Below are 21,113 nucleotides of genomic sequence, written 5' to 3' on the forward strand. Positions count from 1 at the left end.
GCGTTTATCAATATACATTGCATGATAACATATAAATTGACCACTGTTACTTTTTTTTCGTTGGCGTTTATCAATATACATTGCATGGTAACTTTTTTATTTATTATACACTATAGTAAGTTATATCAATTTTAGGATCGATATAACTTGGTTATCGATATAACTTCGATATACATTGTCTAATACATTTTGTTATCATACACTATAATAAGTTATATCAACTTCGGTATTCGATATAATTTGGTTATCGATATAACTAAGTTATATTAGTTAACAAGGTTATCATATAGTTAACAAGTTCATCTACTGTAGTCAACTTATTAACTTATATCGATAACAAACTTATAGCGACAACAAGGTTATTATCATACAGTTACCAATCATATGCTGCATGTAGTGGAAGATTTGGACTTTAGGTGTGTAGGGATTATTTGGTCTTTTAGATTAATATCACCCATAGAAGGTTCTTAAAAAAACATGACTGATGGACTGGGGAGATATGTATATAAAAGTGTTTACAAATTACAACAAAATAATGATCTAAAATAATGGACCCACATATCAAGTATCTTTAATCATCTGCCAAACAGCTTTCTTCCTTTGCCTACTAGGCTACTACTTTGCCTTTACATCATCCTTGTCTTCCTCCGCCACGGTGAATCTGGCTCGACCCGGCGCTGCCATCTCCATCTCGGCGGTCAGGGCTTTCTCTCTAAACTTTTTCTTGATATCACTCTTGTAAAACTTCTTGGTTCGGACCACCAAAACCATCTAGACCAATACACCAAACAAAGTTATCGCAGTAATTATTATAAAAGACAACTTAAAACAAGACGTGTCTATGCAATTCAAATCTTCCCCACCCCTACTCGTGTTCCCTAATGCCTTATTTTGCTTATCCGCCTCCACGTCGTACAAATATCCTGCGACCCAAACCTTTAGCAAGTAAGACCCGATCGGGGTCGCGACTGCCCCGAAGTTATACAACATCGCGTAGTACTTAAGACCAAAAATCTCGGAAATTATAGCAAGTAGAAGCGGCCATTGCGCACCGCAACAAAACCCTATGATGACTGATGCAACGTAGAGTCCACCAGGGACATTAAAAGCGATGAGTAGGTAACCGGCGCAGGACAAGAGGAGGACCATTGTGAGCATTAGAGGTCTTGGGAACTTGTATTTGATCAAGAAGATCTCAGAGACCACACCTGAAACCACACGACCATAGTAATTCCATATGCTAACGAGTGATACAAACGTACTAACTCTTCTCTTTGGGTAACCGAACGAGCTTCCGATCTGTCCCAAGTTGTCTATCGCCGTTAAAGTCCCTCCTACACCACAGATGGTTGCTAAGAACAAGATCAACATGTCTATGCTAAACAACGCTTGCAAGATCGTATAGTCATCTCCACTCTCCGGTGGGTTAAACCTAGTCGTCCAACACGACGCCGCTTTCACCCTCTCCCTCTCCTCCTCCTCCTTGTTTGACTCTTCATCTTCTTCTTTAACCTCTGATGAATCTAAGCGGGATTCCTCAGTGACGATATTGACCGGTACTGCTGGATTGTTTAAGGGGACTTGTTTGTCCGTTCAGAGCTTCTTCTCTTCCAAGACAACAACTATGATGGGCAAAAGAAGCAAGACGAGCATCACGGCGACGCTACCTCCAAACTCACTTTGTGTGAAACCGGAGAGCTTGTTGATGATGATGACCACCATGAGAAACGTGGCGAGCCCTAGTGAGATGTAGAGGAAGTTATACAACACCTTTAGCTCGTTTGTCTGTCTCGTCACTTTCATTATTCTTATCGTTCTCAAAAACGCAAATGATACTATTGCGGGTAACCAACCTACAAATACAATCACTCATACAAATTAGTACTAGAACTTATTCATTAATCTTTGTTTTATATGTAATTAAATGACTACTCTGTTTTTTGCTCTGTTTCATGTCATTAACCATAAAGTCTCATGACCAATAAAATTTTAAAATTGAGCTTACCGATCATTAAGATAAGTTCTTTTGTGTCTTCACCATAGAAGGCGTGGTAGAGCTGTGTAATTATGGCGCCACTAAGACCAATATAGCCCTTGAGAATCCCCAAGACAACCCCACGTGACTCCGGGAAGTACTTAACGCACGTGACGACAGATCCAGTGTTAGCGAACACGAGAGAGTTGGCTCCGACGCAGATGTAGAGACACATGTGCCAAACTTGAGGTTTCGAGATCCGTTTTGTGACAGCAAGCCAAATCATGAAGTATCCAAAGAAGTTAAGGATGGCTCCGATCAAGAGGATGAACCACGGCGGAGTCACCTCGTTGAGTAGACCCGTGAGGACTCCGACGTTTGCTCCGAGATCTTTGAAGAAACTAATGAGATTAAGAGTGGTTTGGTCGTAGCCTAAGGTTCTCTTGATATCGCCCGAGTAGATACCGAACATGTAAGTGGCTCCAGCCGTCGACATGATTAAGAGACTCGCGAAGAACATGAACCATCTTCCGGTTAGAATTTGGATGGCTAAACCCTTCATTGATCCACCAGTGGGTGATGCTTTTTCTCAGAAGTAGGAACAATTGAAAATATTTGGACTATTGTAGGATGGAGAACAGAAGGGAGATAATAGTTACACTTATGGTAGCTACAAGCTTGATAACTCTTACAACAGAATGACACTCCGACTTAGATGTGACTCTAATTTGTGTGACGGAGCGATGTTGTTTGGTTGCTATGTGACCCATCAAATTTATGAATAATAGACAACGATCCGTTATTCTATTTTTTCGAATGAATTCGTGTACGATTTAGATGACAAACTTATTCAAAAGAATAGTACTTATTACTTAACATTATTGTTTTCACACTATTACACGTTTTCCCCGCCAAAATGTGATTAGACAGAAGATATGAGACAAAACGACTTTAAAATTGCATCCAATAAGTAAATGACACGCAGAATACGTCACAACGACTAGAATGAATCCACAAAATGATATTCGTGGTCCGACGACAAATCTTTTAAGCTAGAGATCAATCTTTCAGTTCAGGACCATTTCAAATTATTTCGAGGTTTTGTGTAATTAGATTAAAAAAATGTAATGTTAGTTGTAAATAAATATAGTTAAAAATTTAAACTCGAGGTAAGTTTAAAACATTGAAAACGTCCTCAAAATAATTTTAAAAGTGGACTTTTACATTGACCCTTTAATCATAATCGCATCGCTCTTGTAATTACACTTTGTAATTTAAACAAAGCTAATCACACTCTCCACAGCTCTTACAAAATAGAGAGAAGATAGATCCATATTAAGTTGTGTGGGTGGACTACGTTAGAAGGGATCCGATCCGTAGTGTGAATGTGTATCTGGATATCCAGACATATATATACGTAAGCATATACATGAGTTTAAAAAACACAACCATCAAAACAAAAACTTACAATATCCTAAAAAGACTCAACTTTAGTTAAAATTATTAAATGAAAAGTGATAATGAATGGAGACAACTCTACTTATAATTTGTTTGTATTTTTTCTTCTAAATTTTTTTGTATTATAAATATAAGATATTGTATGAAAAATTATTATAAAGAGTAACAAGCATTATTGATATTTATATTACTCATAAACAAATATTATGACGAAGTGATCGTAAGTGAGAATATCAAACAAACGATTATAATAAGTAAATGCAATTTTCTGATAAAATAATTTTAAAAATAAAATAAATTTTATCTTGAGTAAAAATTTATCAACCTATAATTATAATAAAAATACACAACTTCTAAAAATAAAAGATGAAATAGTTAAATCTTAAAAGCACATAATTTACGAAAAATTACGATATATAAACACAAACGTAAGTTACATTGAAACGACCGACCCGTTTTTTTTAAATAATAAATAATAATAATAATAATAATAAATAGACTACAACTAGTGGTCCAATAACCAATAGCCACCTAACCACAATCACAACCAACAACGAATAACAAATTACCAATAACCAGTAAATATCCAATAGTAAATAACCAATATTAAACCATAACAATAATCCAATAATCAATCATCAGGAAACATGAAACCAGCAACCTAGCAATGTTCTAATTACCCAACTCTAGCAACCTAGCAATGCCAGACAACATCCAAACAAGTCCCTAGAACATCCTCCTCTTCATTGCCTCGATTCCACAATCACACTTTGTCTTTACCTGCACAACAAACACATATTGAGATGCATGAGTATTTGATAAACACTCAGTGAGGCAATCCTCCCATCTACTGGGCTATACACATAAGCAACTGTAATCCCAATGTTCCAAACAATCAACAAACAAAGCATACAAACCAGGAAAAACAAACATCATCTCGCTGGAAGGGAGGTGTCGACCGACACCAGCCGAGTGTCGACCGACACCAGCCGAGTGTCGACCGACACCAGCCGAGTGTCGACCGACACCAGCCGAGTGTCGACCGACACTAGTTCTTGGTGTTGACCGACACTACCTCACAGTGTCGATCGATGCCGCTTCACTGGTGTCGACCGACACTACCTCTGCAACTGCGATCCGCACGAAGCCGAGAGTCAAATCTCGCTCCCAAATCTCCACCAAATTGTTCAGTACTCAAAACCCAAGCCAAATACGTTCTTAGGAACCTATAACAATCAATTCCCAGCAAGAAAACACACAAAAACAGCAACAAACAAGCAAGAACAAGGAATCACAGTTAGGCATGGTCATGCACTCACCTCCTTGCAGGAAGTTTCTGAATCACAGAAACGAATCCATACCTCCTAGTAAGCTTCTAGCACCTTCCTAGCCTTGGATCTCTCAAGAAACAGCAAGGAATCTCACCAGTCTCTCTCACAAGCTCAAGAACCAAGTTTTCTCCCTTTTCTCTCCCAAAACAACAAAGCGGCGACAAAACAAACTCTAAAACCCTTCTTGTCGTCGAAACCCACTTAAATAACCCGGTTCAATGGTTTTCTAAAACCAACCCGAACCAAATCGATCAAAAACTCAATCTGGCCGAACCAGAAACCTTGGTGTCGACCGACACCACCGTTGGTATCGATCGACACCCACCCCCAAAACACAGAGTTTTGGTTTGCGGGCATTACAATTCTCCCCCACCAACATAGATTCGTCATCGAATCTCGAACAACCATCAGCCAAGAACTCCCGTGCAACCGTCTCCACGGTCCACACTCCTCCAACCGATCTATGAAAGGTCACCTCTAGGCGATAGACTCACGCTCCAGACATTATTTGCTCTCGACTTTTGGACTTTCCTTTACTCATAGACCTAAACCTTGAGTTTTTATTGGCTCCTCATCAGACTGAAGTCTGCATGCCATGATATTGGCTCCTCATCGGGCCGAAGCCCGCATGCCATAATATATAAAGAAGTCCAATACTCGTCTCTCGGGTTGCCACCCTACAGCGCTCCCCCGGATCGTCATCCAAAGTCGATGTACCAACCATAATCTCAAGCCACAAAGTCTTAGAATATGACGGTACTAGGAGAACCTAAGTCCTCCCAAGAGTCGCGAGCAAACAATTCTGAACACGTCTGAGTCCTATCCTTATCCAGGTTCCCTTCCCGTGGCTCGCGTAAGACAACAAAATGTCCTACCAACCACATATCCCTCTCACTGGAATACCTCATGACCACACAAGGATCATATACATGCCTCAAGGGCCACCACAAAGGCCAAACAAATGTCCTAAACAGGACCGCCACCAAGACCAAACAAATGTCCTAAACATGACCGCCACCAAGACCACTCAAATATCCTAAACATGACCGGCACCAAGGCCAAACAAATGTCCTAAACAGGACCGGCACCAAGGCCACTCGTCCCGAAGGACCGTCACAAAGACCATTTGTCCCGAAGGACCGTCACAAAGACCATCTGTCTCGAAGGACCGTCACAAAGACCATCTGTCCCGAAGGACCGTCACAAAGACCATCTGTCCCGAAAGACCGTCACAAAGACCATTTGTCCCGAAGGACCGCCTAAACAGGCACTCTGGCTAAACAGCCCGCCACAAAGGCAACACAATTGACTAAACAGTCCGCCACAAATGCCACACAATGGCTAAACAGCCCGCCACAAAAGCCACACACGGCTAAACAGCCCGCCACAAAGGCCACACAATGTCTCAAAGGACCGCCACACACAGGCAAAATGACTCAAAAGTCCGCCACTAAGGCCACACAAGCCCCTCCAAGGCTCCCCACCACTAAAAATGGACAAATTCTAACTCACATAAAACTTTCTTTTTTTAGCACTTTACACTTTTGGAAACTTCTATTTCAGGAAACTTTCCCTCAACACCATCACAGTCCCAAAGGACTCTCATCAAAGGATTCTTCTTCTTCCGAAGATCCTTGGTCCTCCTCCCGATAACCCTCACTGGTCTCGCCTCCAAAGTCATGTTAAGCTGAAGATCTTCAGGAATCTTAGCCAACCACTGATCATCCTCACGGAGACACTTCCGCAACATAGACACATGGAAAACCTTATGGAATGCTAGCATAACCTCAGGTAACTCCAGTCTATATAACACTGGTCCAACTCGCTCAATCACTCTGAACGGACCCATATACCTCGGACTCAACTTAGTCTCAGTCAATCACCTGTTCGGACCCCACAACAAGGCCATGTTGAGGTACATTCTGTCTCATACCTGAAACTCAAGATCTCTTCTCCTCTTATCAGCATAACTCCTCTGTCTATCCTGAGCCTCCTTCATGTTCAGCTTGAGAACTTGAATCTTCTCTGAGGTCTCCTGAACAAAATCTGCCCCGAACATGCTCCTCTCCCCCACCTGAATCCAGCATAACGGTGTACGGCATGGCCTCCCATACAAAGCCTCATAAGGAGTTTTCTTAATACTCGCCTGATAGCTGTTGTTGTAAGCAAACTCTACCAGGTTCAGGTGATCTGCCCAATGGCCACCCCAATCCAACACACACATCCTCAACATATCCTCCAGCGTCTGGATCGTCCTCTCCAACTCTCCATCTGTCTGGGATGATAAGCTGTACTCATATGCACCTTAGTGCCCATCTCTGCCTGAAATGCTCTCCAGAACACCGAAGTGAACTTAGAATCCCTATTAGACACAATACTCGCTGGCACCCCACGAAACCTGACTATCTCCTTTACATACTTCTTAGCCAAGATCGCTGCTCCATCAGTCTTCTTAATGGCCAGAAAATGTGTCGACTTAGTCAACCGGTCCACAATGACCCAAATAGTATCAAACGTCCTGGACAATGACAAACCCACCACGAAGTCCATAGTAATCATATCCCACTTCCACTCTAGAATGGGAAGACTCTTCAGTAACCCTCTTGAAACCTGATGTTATGCCTGCACTAGCTGACACACATCGCACCTCGCAACCCAACTAGCTACATCCTTCTTCATCCCGACCCAGTGATAATACCTCTTGAGATCAAGGTACATCTTAGTCGCTCCTGGATGAATAGAAAACTTGCTCGCATGAGCCTCTCTCAGGATCTTCTGTCTCAACTCCTCATCCTTGGGCACACAAATCCGACCGTGCACTAAGATAGTACCATTATCTGAGACCTGATACTCTAAATCAACATCCTTAGAGGCATTCACCAGCCCCATATCCTTCTCTTGAGCCCACTGCACTCTGCTCAGAAGATCTGCTCTATCAATTGCTTCCAAACCCAACGGTTCCTAAGACACAACACATAACCTCAAAGCACTGATCTCTCCTACTAGAGACTCCATCTCCTGCTCCTGAGCTGAAGCTATCCTCTTCCAACTCAGAGCATCTGCAACCAAGTTACCCTTACCAGGATGATAGGCTATCTCTAAATCATAATCCGCCACTAGCTCCATCCACCGCCTCTGCCTCAAGTTCAGCTCGGCTGAGTGAATATGTACTTCAGGCTCTTATGATCTGTAAACAAATGTACTTTTGCACAATAAAGATAAGATCTCCAAATCTTCAGGGCAAAAACTACAACAACCATCTCCAAGTCATGAGTAAGATAGTTGTCCTCATGCTTCCGCAACTGCCGCGAAGCGTAGGCAATCACCTTCCCATGCTGCATCAACACACACCCCAAACCAACTCTGGATGCATCATTATAAACCACATAGGGTTCCCCCTGCTCAGGCAAAGCCAACACTGGCGTAGTAGTAAACATCTCCTTCAGGCTTACAAAGCCTTCCTCACACTCCTGTGACCAAAAAAAAGGAACATCCTTCCCTATCAACTTAGTCATAGGACGTGCTCTGCTCGTAAAACCCTGCACAAATCTCCTGTAGTAACCTGCCAACCCAAGATAACTCCTGATCTATATGGCATTCTGCGGTCTAGGCCAATCTCTGATAGCCTGGATCTTCTCTGGATCTACAGAAACCCCATCTACAGACACAATATGACCCAGAAAACCATCTCACGCTGCCAAAAACTGCACTTGCTCAACTTAGCAAACAATCTATGCTCTCGCAGCTTCTTCAGAAATGCACTACATGCTCCTCAGGACTCTTAGAATAAACCAGGATGTCATCGATGAAAATGATGACAACCAAGTCCAGAAAACTCCTGAAACACGCTGCTCATCAATCTCATAAACGCTACTGGCACGTTAGTCAACCTAAAAGGCATCGCCATGAACTCATAAACCCATACCTCTTCCTTCTTCTTGACAAACACCACCGACGCTCCCCACGGTGAAGTGCTAAGACGAATGAATCCTCTGCTCATCAAATCCTCTTGTTACTTCTTCAGCTCTACTAGACGAATAATCAAGTATGCTGACATCAACTCACCACCATCTGAAAATCAACCCCTGTTGCCAGTCCAAAAACCTCTAGTAACTTGCCTCTAAGGGAAACTTCCTAAAAATGGCTTAATCCAAAATTAGCTTTCCGCTTAACAATTCTCCACAGCAAATCATCAATACGAGCGTAATAAAACAAACAAGTACCATACGTTCACATATTCTGATTCACCGTATCAAATGCTTTGCAGGCCGCCAACTCAACCCACTTGACTTATTTCCCCCAGCAAGCTTACCAAAACCCTGAATCTAGCAACCTTGTCCATCTCCAATGAACTTCATCCAACATCGTCGCAACAGTTAGTTTAATCTTGCCATGAAGGCTTCTCATGAACTTATGTATCTGGCAAACATGCCTTTCCTAGCTCATACTTGCTGCAACTCCCCTTCACGGGACTCCAGCACCACCGGCCGCACAATCCTGGCGCAATAACCACACATTCATGACCGCTCCGGTCATAAAACCCTGACCCACTGATCAACACATCCAAAACCCGAGATTAAACCACCATCACTCTCTCGAGGTTTTCATTCAGTCGTTATGTTTATATTCATGTCCTAGGCATTGCTTGCTTCAAACTCCTCCACCCTTAGGTTGCAACCCTTGGGCCATACCGACCTCACTCTCAGACCACTGTCTTCGAGTTATACCGTCTCACTTTTGGACCATAATCCTCAAGATCTCGGTATTAGAGGAACTAATCATCCCCTCAGGAGAACATCATCCCCTCTGCCACTCTCGAAGCCCACAGCCCCTCGAGCTATCGGTATTCTGAGAAAACCACCATCCCCTCAGGAACAACAATCCTTAAAGACTATAAACATCTTTCGACCAAAGGTACTTCCCGTGGTACGAATATAACATTACAATGTTACACCTGCCCACTCAACTTCTAATATCCAACTGGATTTCCCACCAAACAGTAAAAATATCTGCTCCAATTACATATGACCATCTATCCGTCTCTCTAGGCTCGATACCTCTCGCGAAGAATCGCGCACCGGTCATCTACCACTGCTCTATCCTCCTAACATAAAATAGAAAGTCCTCAACATCCGCAGCCCTCGGCTGCACCCCGCCACATGTGGTACAACTGGAGCCTGCACTGGTACCCCTCTCGGTAACTGCTCCAACAGTACGCCAACAGATCCGCCAAGCGATCATCTCGACCCTGGGCTCCACCTGCTGCAACCCCACACCTGGGTTCCCAGCACCCTTGGCACGCTCACCGGCTAACCCCCTGTGGTCCCTCCTGATACGCTTGCGACCCTCTGACGTACATCCTCGTGGAACTATGGACCACACACTCGCTGGCCTCGGGACCCGCCTGACCATGACCACGAACACGTCCCCGTCCACGACCAACAACTCAAACACCTTTAGCCACTGCACTTCCAAGAACAGAAGCTAACAAGCAATCTTAACATAATACAAAAACACAAAAACCAAAACTCACCATGGAATCACACTGTAGGCTCGAAGAGGATGTTCTAGGACTCCATGCCACACACAATTGACTAACTCACATAATCAATCAAGACATGCAATCCCAAACATCTATAGCACAAAGCCTAGTGAACCCAAACCTAGAACCGTAAGGGCTCTGATACCAAACTGAAACGACTCGACCCTTTTTTTTTTAATAATAAATAATAATAATAATAATAAATAGACTACAACTTGTGGTCTCATACCCACTAGCCACCTAACCACAGTCACAATTAACAGTGGAATAACAAATTACCAATAACCAGTAAATATCCAATAGTAAATAACCAATATTAAACCATAACAATAATCCAATAATCAGTCATCAGAAAACATGAAGCCAGCAACCTAGCAATGTTCTAATGACCCAAATCTAGCAACTTAGCAATGCCAGACAACATCCAATCGAGTCCCTAGAACATCCTCCTCTTCATTACCTTGATTCTACGATCACACTTTGCCTTTACCTACACCACAAACACATATTGAGATGCATGAGTATTTGATAAACACTCAGTGAGGCAATCCTCCCATCTACTGGGCTATACACACAAGCAATTGTAATCCCAATGTTCCAAACAATCAACAAACAAAGCATACAAACCAGAAAAAACAAACATCATCTCGCTGGAAGGGAGGTGTCGACCGACACCAGCCGAGTGTCGACCTACACCAGCCGAGTGTCGACCGACACTGGTTCTTGGTGTTGACCGACACTACCCCACAGTGTTGATCGATGCCGCTTCACTAGTGTCGACTGACACCAAGTGGTGTCGATCGACACTATCTCTGCAACTGTGATCCGCACGAAGCCAAGAGTCGAATCTCGCTCCCAAATCTCCACCAAATTGTTCAATACTCAAAACCCAAGCCAAATACGTCCTTAGGAACCTGTAGCAATCAATTCCCACCAAGAAAACACACAAAATAGCAACAAAAAAGCAAGAACAAGGAATCACATGCTTAGATTAGCCATGGTCATGCACTCACCTCTTTGCAGGAAGTTTCTAAAGCACAACAACGAATCCATACCTCCTAGCAAGCTTCTAGCACCTTCCTAGCCTTGGATCTCTCAAGAAACAGCAAGGAATCTCACCAGTCTCTCTCACAAGCTCAAGAACCAAGTTTTCTTCCTTTTCTCTCCCAAAACAACAAAGCGACGACAAAACAAACTCTAAAACCCTTCTTCTCGTCGAAACCCACTTAAGTAATCCGGTTCAATGGTTTCCTAAAACCAACCCGAACCAAACTGATCAAAAACTCAATCTGGCTGAACCAGAAACCTTGGTGTCGACCGACACCACCCTTGGTGTCGATCGACACCCACCCCCAAAACACAGAGATTTGGTTCGCGGGCGTTACATACATAATTAAAGTTAATTAAATTTCTATATTACTATAATCGTTTAAAAATCTTTAGTTAGATTATATAGAATAATGTTGGATATTAATCATTAAAAATTCATCTTATTTAGATTCAACATGAAACGAAAAATTTGTGGCAGCGAACAATAATTCATTGATTTGTTAGTTATCTTAGAAGAGCCAAATATATATATATATATATATATATATATATAATTCAAAGGACATAAACATTTAGATAAACATAACTATTAGAACAAAAAGTTGTAAATAAGATATGGTGAAAAGACATAACTCTACAATCAAAAAAGCAATAATATGATTTTCTTTTATGGTAAAAGACACAACTCTACAATGAACAGACACAACCATATGATTTTTTCAAAAAAAAAATTATTTAACAAAATGGTACGTCGAAAAATCGCAATTGTTAATGGCATTTATTCAGACTGTTATTATTATATACATTTTTATTGTAAAAGACACAACTCTGCAATAAACAGATGCAACCGTATGATTTTTTCAAAATAAATATATTATATAGATTTTTTATGGTAAAAGACACAACTCTACATAAACAGATGCAACTATATGTTTTTTAAAATGTATATATAAAATTATTTAGCAAAAATGTCCTCCTTTTATATTGAAGTGACGAATTAGAATTATTTATTTTCTTCTAAAAGTTGAAATTTAGATTTTTCATTCCAACAATCTTTTGTTAAATCAAGAATTGGAGGAATTTCTTTACTTTTAAAAGAATGAATACTAGAAAATAATTTCGAAAGCTGTAAAAGCCGTTAAGATTGAAATTTTATATTATTTTATATAATGGCAAAAATATGAAAACAGTTCAAACAGACAAATATATATATATATATATATATATATATTTCAAAAGATATGAATATTTGAATAAACACAACTCTACAATGAACAGTTGCAACTTTACAAAAAAAACGGTTACAATGAACAATCACAACTTTTCGTAAAACACACAATTAAAAGTTTATGCAGATTTTTTTAGAATATTATCCAACAAACACAACTTTTGGTGGCAATTATTCAGATTGCTATTATATATAGATTATATTGCAACTTTTGATAACATATATTTTTATTTGTATTGCAAAATATTGTATTGTATTGCAAAATACTACGGGAGAACTTATTTTTAACAAAATATTGTATTGTAAAAGATTATTTATTGCCATAATGAATACAAATGTTCAATAATATGTTTTAAATATTGTTAAAAATGTTTATAAATAAAAATGAAAATAATAATTATGATGAAGAAATGATCTTCTGAATCTTTTATGAAAGTAATAAAAAAGAAATTCCTCAAAATACCATAACTTAAGTTTTTTTTCCCAAAAATACCACACTTAAATTTTCTTTTCCAAAAATAACACCAAAAAAAAAATTGATTCTTCACTGGGTAGAATTATTTTTTCTAGGTTTGGGTTGACAAATTTAGATGTAGGGTATAGGTTTTAGGGGGTAGGGTTTAGTGTTTAGGATTTTAGGGATTAGTTTTTAATAGAAAAAATTTTAGTTCAATTTTGTAGTATTTTTGGAAAAATACATTTTAGTTGTATTTTTAGAAAAAAAACTAAATATAGTATATTTGGAAAAAAACTCATTTTAGTTATATTTATCAAAAGTAAATTACGTCTTAGTAAAAAAAAAAAATACATAACAAAGAGTTGAAGATAAGAGATGTGAAAATTTAATATTTGTGTTAGGAAAGTGATAAAATTTAAGATAAAAATTTAAACTTGAATTTTTTACAATCTCCGTTAAATCAAGAGCTTCATGTAGCAAACCCCATGTACTATACGCGTTCAACTAAAATGACCATGTATTTTTTATGCATCTGCCCAATTTACCATAAACTAGCTATAAACTTTATAATTCCACCAAAATTATAAAATTCTTCACAATTTACCATATTCAATTAATCGGGTTTTAAAATCGTAAAATCTCGTTTATTTTTTTGCGCTTAGAGTAAACCCATGTTTGATAAGTTATCCCAAATCCAATTTTAATCCTTAATTCAAACCTCTCTTCAACATAGAGGTTTCAAATTCCTTTGATTTGGGAAAAAAATATATTTTGATAGCAAAATAGTAAACACAATTTTACATTTTTAAAACGTAATGAATTGAATATGGTTAATTTGGAAAAAAAATTATAGTTTGGGTAGAATTATGAAGTTTATAGCTAGTAATGGAAAATTGGGCAGATGGAAAAAATACATGGTGATTCTAGTTGAACGTATATAATATAGTAAAACAAGGCAGAGAGACTACCTCAGTGATGCTACTTTTTTCCTCCTCTCTAATTTAATACAAAACTAATTAAAAAATACATGTATATCTTTCGTATTTGACATTGCAATTTCCATTTAATTATTTCATGTGTTCGTTTAGTGTTACACATGACACCAAAGGTTTAGATTTAAGACAAAAGTATATTGTTCTTTGTTGTTTTTGATTGGTTCATTATCATCATATGATATGTGCCTCTCTAATTATATTCTCGACATTGCTATGTACGTTTTTCAATGACACGAGACGACATTTTTTGAGGGCTATGTGTTTGTAATGACACGAGACAATTTAATAGGTTGTGTGGAACCCACCCACATGCTGCTGCAGCAAGGGTGATATGCTAACGTACTAAAGATGTTGTAGTAGAATTATGAGTTATGTCTTACGTGTAAAGGAGAGAAAAGGTAGGTTATATATAATACTAGATTAGGCCCGCGTATTAACGCGGATATAAAAAAAATATGTAAAATTTTAAGTTGTATTTAAAACGTTAATTTTATTTGATTTTATTTTTTAAATATATACTCCATTTTGTAATACAATTTCTTTGTATATTACATGATAATAAAATTAGATTTTAATTTTATTCACTCAATCCCAATGAGTAATATTTATAATTTTCATATCAAAGAAAATGTTTATTATATCAAATTTATATTACTTAATATTTTTTTTAAATTAGAAATTAAGAAAACATAATTCTCAAAAAAATAACTGAAAACTAATTTTATTTCATATTTGAAAAAGTAACAATATCTTAAATATATTTGTTTCATATTTTTTAATCTCATACCTATAATTTTACTACTTGTCCACTAATTTTAAATAAAATTATACTAACATCATCATAAATTAATCAAAAATTCAAAGACTTTATTATGAGAGAAATTATTTGTTTATGTAAAGGTAAGTATCTACAATCCTTTTTTCTTTTATGATTAATAATTGACAGTATAATTTATTTAATTATGGTATTATAGTAATTAATTGTATAATTTTCTTAATTCGTTTTCTTATAGAATTAGTAACTTAAAATTAGAATTAGTATTATATATATATATGAACTATCTTTTATATTTCTTAAATTGTTTAAATTTTTAATTTCTTATAATTTACAAATATGTAAAATAAAGTTTTTGTATAACACATGACAAAATCTTTAATTGTTAAAATTGACACGTGTTGCGATTACATGAGTTACTAACTTTGAAAATTGACACGTGTTGCGATCACATGAGTTACTAACTTTGAAAACCAAGTTTTATATGATAACATAGTATTGAATATGTTATCAAATCATTCACCGATTGAAAAACTTAAGGAAATTACATTAATTTATGATTTTGATTATCTTATTTTCTTATATTATGTTAATATCTAATTTTAACACTTTTTTTCAGCATCACTAATTTTAACACATTAAACCGTTTTATACTTTAATCACTTTTCTGTATAAATTTCTTTTTACTATATGATTATAATAAATAATAATTGCAATTAAATTGGAAATATTTTCCTTATTAATTGCACATATTTTCCTATTAAAATTAGTAATTTAATATATAACTTTCCTATTAGAATTAATGATATAATAGATTACTTTTGATTTTATATAACTTTTAAAAATATTAATTCTAATCCTTTTATTTTTAGGATTTTTTAATATTCCTAATAATTATTAAATAAATTTTCTTTTCACACCTGTCAAAATATAATCGATATACTTGACACATGTCGCAACTATATGAATTACTAATTTTCAAAACTAAAGTTTATATAATAAAATTTCTATAGGCAACCCTTAAATCAATAATGATTTTTTAAAAATATTATATATGTTTAGTAATTTTTTTAAAAATTGAAAATTATTGATTATTAGAATTTGGATCCATTGAACAAATTAATTAGTATAACTAATAAACGAGTTTTTTCAGAAACTTAAAATAAATAGGGTTGAAAATACATGAGTGATTAATGAACACCCATATCCCACAGTGAAAAACTACATGAAAGTTGTTTATAATTACTTAAATATAATTTTTTTAAACTGGAAATCTATGGCGAATAAATAATTATAACCTCCCAACTAGGTTTTAGCCCGCGGTACACTGCGGGATGATTTTTTCTAATTTTAAAAAATAAATTTTAAGTTATATTCATGTGTTTTGCACAAGAAAAAGTTATATTTATGTGTTAATTTTGTTTGTTTTGTTTAATATAAAAAATTGTATAATTGTATTTGATTGTTAATTTTAAAATTTTACTCGTGGTATATTGCAAGATAATTTATTTTTCACATAATTGTAATTTAATTAACTTAATTAACTTCGTGTATTGTGCTAATTTTAATGTGTTTTAACATGGAATTAGTGAGATTTTAAATTTAAATTACTATTGACCAAAATTCATACCCGCCATGTGATATCGTCTTGTAATAATTTTTTTATCCATCTAGAACCGAGGAGTATCTTGTTTTTTTTGTTCACTTGCCGATCCAAATTGCTCCTGTAGTGCTTAAATTTGCTGTTTTTTGTACAATGCAAGTTTAAGACTTTTATTACTTTGACTTGTTCCAAGTATATGAATTCTCGTGGTCTTACAAATTTCCTTTATATTTTCTTAATTGCACAGATTTGATGGACTTGCTTTTTTCATGTTTTCATTTAATATCCTCCTAAAGATCTTGGGCGAGATACTATTCTGAAGTAAACTTTGTTACTTTCAAACCTTCTTGCATATTTGAAGTTATGATTCTTAAACCAGTTTTAAGTCTAGGTGATTAAATTGTTCTATCTTCTGTACATTAAGTCGCTCTTTTATTTAATCATTGAGGAGTGGTAGGGTGCAGTTCATCATATTTTGTATTATGCACATGATGGACCTTTCTCCAATATAAAGAAGCTAAGTATAGTGAACACAACTTATAAACATTCTGCAGGTTAGTTAATCCAAAAAAAGTTAACCTACGAATACCTCACGTTCTTATTTTCTTAGCTTCATGCTCAATGGTCTCTTCACCTCTTTGTTTTCTTCACTTTCAGGAATCAGGATGTAGTCAAGCTTTTCTATGAACGGTGGTTCGATTCTGTATTTCTTCAATCTCATTAGATCATAAATTCTCTTTACCAGAATTCAGGTGTGACAATCTGTCCCGCGGATCCCACTAACCTCCCGCTAGCTGTCCCAACTGAAATGACCTGATCTGTTTTTTTTTTAATAGTAAATAATATTATTAATAATAGTAATAATAATAATGAGTAACTACAACTAGTGGTCCCAAACCCACTAGCCACCTAACCACAATCACAACCAACAACGGAATAACAAATATCAATATCCAATAAATATCCAATAATCATAACATAGGTAATATCCAAATACCAAACATCATGAAATATAAAACCGGCAACCTAGCAATGTTTCTAATGACCCAATTCTATCAACCTAGCAATGCCAGACAACATCCAATCGAGTCCCTAGAACATCCTCCTCTTCATTGCCTTGATTCCACGATCACACTTTGCTTTTACCTGCACCACAAACACAAATTGCAATGCATGAGTATTTTATAAACACTCAGTAAGGCAATCCTCCCATCTACTGAGCTATACACACAAGCAATAGAGACATCTCTAACCATCAACCAACAATCAACAAACACAAATAACAAACCAGGACTCTGCATCGACCGACACCAACATGCATCGACCAACACCACATGGGGATGCATCGACCGACACAAGGGATGCATCGACCGATGCAAGTTACATATGCATCGACCGACACTCGCACTGCATCAACCGACGCATGCTCGACATAACACGAAAACCCTAGGTTTTACGCGCCGTCCTCGCACTTGCATCGACCGACGCACAAAGTGCATCGACCGATGCAACATGCCGAGCATCGTGTTCCCCAAAGCTTCTCGACGGATCTATGTTCCTGCAACCACAAAACTCGATCCCAAGCCACAAGAAAGCTTCCTAACGTCCAAAATAACCATCTAACAAGCCTAACAACACATAAACAAGTAGATCAGAGAAGCTCTAGCTTAGATAAGCCATGGTCCTGCACTTACCTTTGCCAAGACGAATCTGAACCTTAAACCAACAAGAAAACACTTCCAGGAAGCTCCTACAACGATCCCAGCTACAGATCTCTACAGGAACAGCTTCCAATCTCCAGAAATCACCAAGAACACTCAAGAACACTTAGAGAACTTTTTTCTCTTTCTTTTTCTCTCAAAAGCGGCCAAAACCCGACTAATGAGACAAAACTCGTGTTAAGGGTTTTCCCTAACCCAAAACGCAGCGTTTAACTTAACTCGTCCGCAGAAAACTGAACCTGCATCGATCGATGCAATCCCCTAAACCGGATTTTGGTTCGCGGATGTTACACCAACGGACCATCTGTGGATCCCACTAGCCAACAGCTAGCTACCCCAACGGACCCCAAGCTGGCCTTGCAGGGCATCGATCATAATCACTCACCGTGGAATGGAACTACTCATCCAAATCCACCAGTAGATTATTGGTGCGCCAGACGTTCCTCGAACCCTGGTCTCCACCCTTTAACAACCTTCCCACAAGACAAACTGTCACCAATTAATCCGTTGGGGCAGCTAGCGATTGGCTAGTGGTGTCCACGGACGGTCCATTGGAGCAGCTAGCGAAGAGCTAGTGGAGTTCGCTGGACGGGTTATCACACCAGATATCCTTTAAAAGAGTGTTGGACGATCTATCATTCACAAAGTAAGATAAAAAAACAATCAAAGGTAATAAAAGAGGAAGCATCAAACCATTACAATCCCGCCTTTGCACTTGATTCCAACTCCTCTCTGTATGCCAAGAAAAAAAGAAGGATTCTATATAGCCAAAAATCTCAAACTTATATACCACTCGGTTTACCCACTCTCTTGATCCCAAATCCCAACTTGGTTGATCTTGGCACAAATCCTTATCTCGCTTTCACCATATCGTGAGAAAAATAAAAAAGTTTTTTCTAACTATAATCTGTTGCGATACCAACACAGTGCTTCAAGAAAAAAAAAAAAAAACTCACAAAATAACAGTGGATACACACACACATACGTCTATACCCTACAAATTGTTAGCACAAAAAATGACACATACATACATAATCCAAGTGTCTAGAGAAATCATCAGTAGGTAGTGTAGAGAAATGAATCAAACTAACCTCAATCAAATTATAAATTGAGAAATCCCTTCACTTCACCGGCCAATAAAATTATACGCTAATTTGAGCAAACTTTAAAATTAGAAAATATAACAATTTGAAATAAATGTTAATATTCAATATTTATTGCATAAATAAATTATAGAAAACATAAGGCACTGTTTATTGAATATTCTCATAGATTTGATACAAATTATTGTTGGAATGAATACAACTTAGTCCGATTGTTTTGGAAAGTCGCGATTAGATGAAGTAATTGTTAACAAAATCTGAAAACCTTACGCTAATTTAATTAATCGCAAAAATTATAAATCTAATATATTTAATGATAATGGCACTGTTCGTAAATATGTTTCAATTCTAAGCCTACTTTGTCAAAACTGCTGTAAAAATGTTAATATAGATATATGATAGACATTATTACATAAAATAATAATTACTATTTTATAAATATTCTAAGTTTTAACAAACAGGAACAGGTATACCACAAGCTTCTAAAACTTGTTTAGAAGATGTCTTATATGGAACAACCAATGGATTTTTTAAGTAAAAACAAGAACATGATTGATTATCTTTTAATTTGGTGCAACACTCCGTCGACGGTGGGGATCCTCCTATAACTGCTGGTAGACATACTTTAAAATCTTGGATGTCGCATGCCGCCTCTGCTTTGGACAGAGACAGAGAGAACAGAACAAACACGATGAAAACTAATGCAGTTAACTTCATCTTCATTCCTTGTGCCCTTACTATCTCTTTCTATCTAATTCTAATAGATATATATATTTTTTGATTAGAAAATGTATGAATATTGATTATGAGTTTTGTTTAATTGGATGGTGAAGCTATATATATAGATGGAGTATTATTTTGCAATAGGAAAGTGTGTGTGTTTTAGGTAGCTAACATATTCTGTATTTTTAATAACATTTATTTTAGTGTAATTTCATCTCTCTAGGCCGATTTGCTATATATGCAAGATTTGAATTAAACAATGTTTGACTTTGATAGTTTGATTCCTAAAATCGGCCTATAGAGGTGACACATTATTGGAATCAAACTATCAAAGTTTGAATTAAAATTGAAAATATTTAATGCTTGACTAAACAATGTTTGACTAATCAATAGATCTTGAATAAAAATGTGTGACTAGTCAAATATATGATCTTGAAATGATAACTACTCACCCATGAGGCCATGAGGGGCAACAATAGGAAAGGTCCCCCTCTGTAAACTTAACAAAGTATACGCAAAGCACTTATGACAAGAACTGAATCATACGTATAATGCCAAGTTACTTAACATATCATGTGAAAGAAGATCAACGTTTAGTGTCACCAATCTCTTTAGTTTTCTGCACAAGACAGTGACCCACGTTTGTTTTACGTGTGTTAAGGCCATTTGTATTTATATAATACTCCTAAAAGATAAAACGGAGGAGGTCTAGATGACTAGATCATCTCTCTAGGCCGATTTGCTATATATGCAAGATTTGTTGTATGGGTGATTTTGTTCTCCACAGAAAAGCAGATACAAGTATAGTCATCATATAAAAGACTTTGTTGTATGCAAGATTTGTTGTGACTTCAATTATAAAGATTTTGTTTCGGGGTGTTGAAGACTTAAGTGATAGGTACAAGCCACAAGTGTATTGGGAATATTAGTACTGAAATTATTTTACAATTTGTAATTTTCATCCTCTCTTTTGTAATTTCTTTTTAAACATCCTCCAATTATTAATTTGGAAGTACGTTTGGTAAAGTAACCTTTTATTTGTAAGATGTACACAATTAAACCCTTCCCATTTGAATAAATATCAAAACTTAAGAAATTTGTAATATAAAAAGACATAACTTAAATAATTCTAAAAGAAATTAGTATCTATAA

The 21,113-nt window shown here is 36.8% G+C and overlaps 2 protein-coding genes and 1 pseudogene across 2 annotated transcripts; all 3 read right to left on the reverse strand.

The window, feature by feature from the left end:
* Positions 1-419: 419 nt before the first annotated feature.
* Positions 420-2,717, reverse strand: LOC104724407 (protein NUCLEAR FUSION DEFECTIVE 4-like). Its single transcript, XM_087475979.1, has 2 exons — positions 2,006-2,717; positions 420-1,853 (listed from the first exon to the last, which is right to left on the reverse strand). Exons 1-2 carry the CDS (start codon positions 2,535-2,537, stop codon positions 1,594-1,596), a joined length of 792 nt encoding a protein of 263 aa, XP_087332105.1. The 5' UTR covers positions 2,538-2,717; the 3' UTR covers positions 420-1,593.
* On the reverse strand, positions 616-1,371 carry LOC147934598 (uncharacterized). The gene is made up of 2 exons (XM_087472694.1): positions 886-1,371; positions 616-771 (listed from the first exon to the last, which is right to left on the reverse strand). The coding sequence occupies exons 1-2, from the start codon at positions 1,369-1,371 to the stop codon at positions 616-618; spliced, it is 642 nt and encodes a 213-aa protein (XP_087328820.1).
* Positions 2,718-19,607: 16,890 nt separating the features above from the next.
* On the reverse strand, positions 19,608-20,142 carry LOC109127577 (non-specific lipid-transfer protein 2P pseudogene; annotated as a pseudogene).
* Between the last annotated feature and the right edge of the window lie 971 nt (positions 20,143-21,113).

Source organism: Camelina sativa, chromosome 11 (genome assembly GCF_030686135.1).
Source record: "Camelina sativa cultivar CO46 ecotype springtype chromosome 11, ASM3068613v1".
In the NCBI taxonomy this organism is placed as follows: Eukaryota; Viridiplantae; Streptophyta; class Magnoliopsida; order Brassicales; family Brassicaceae; genus Camelina; species Camelina sativa.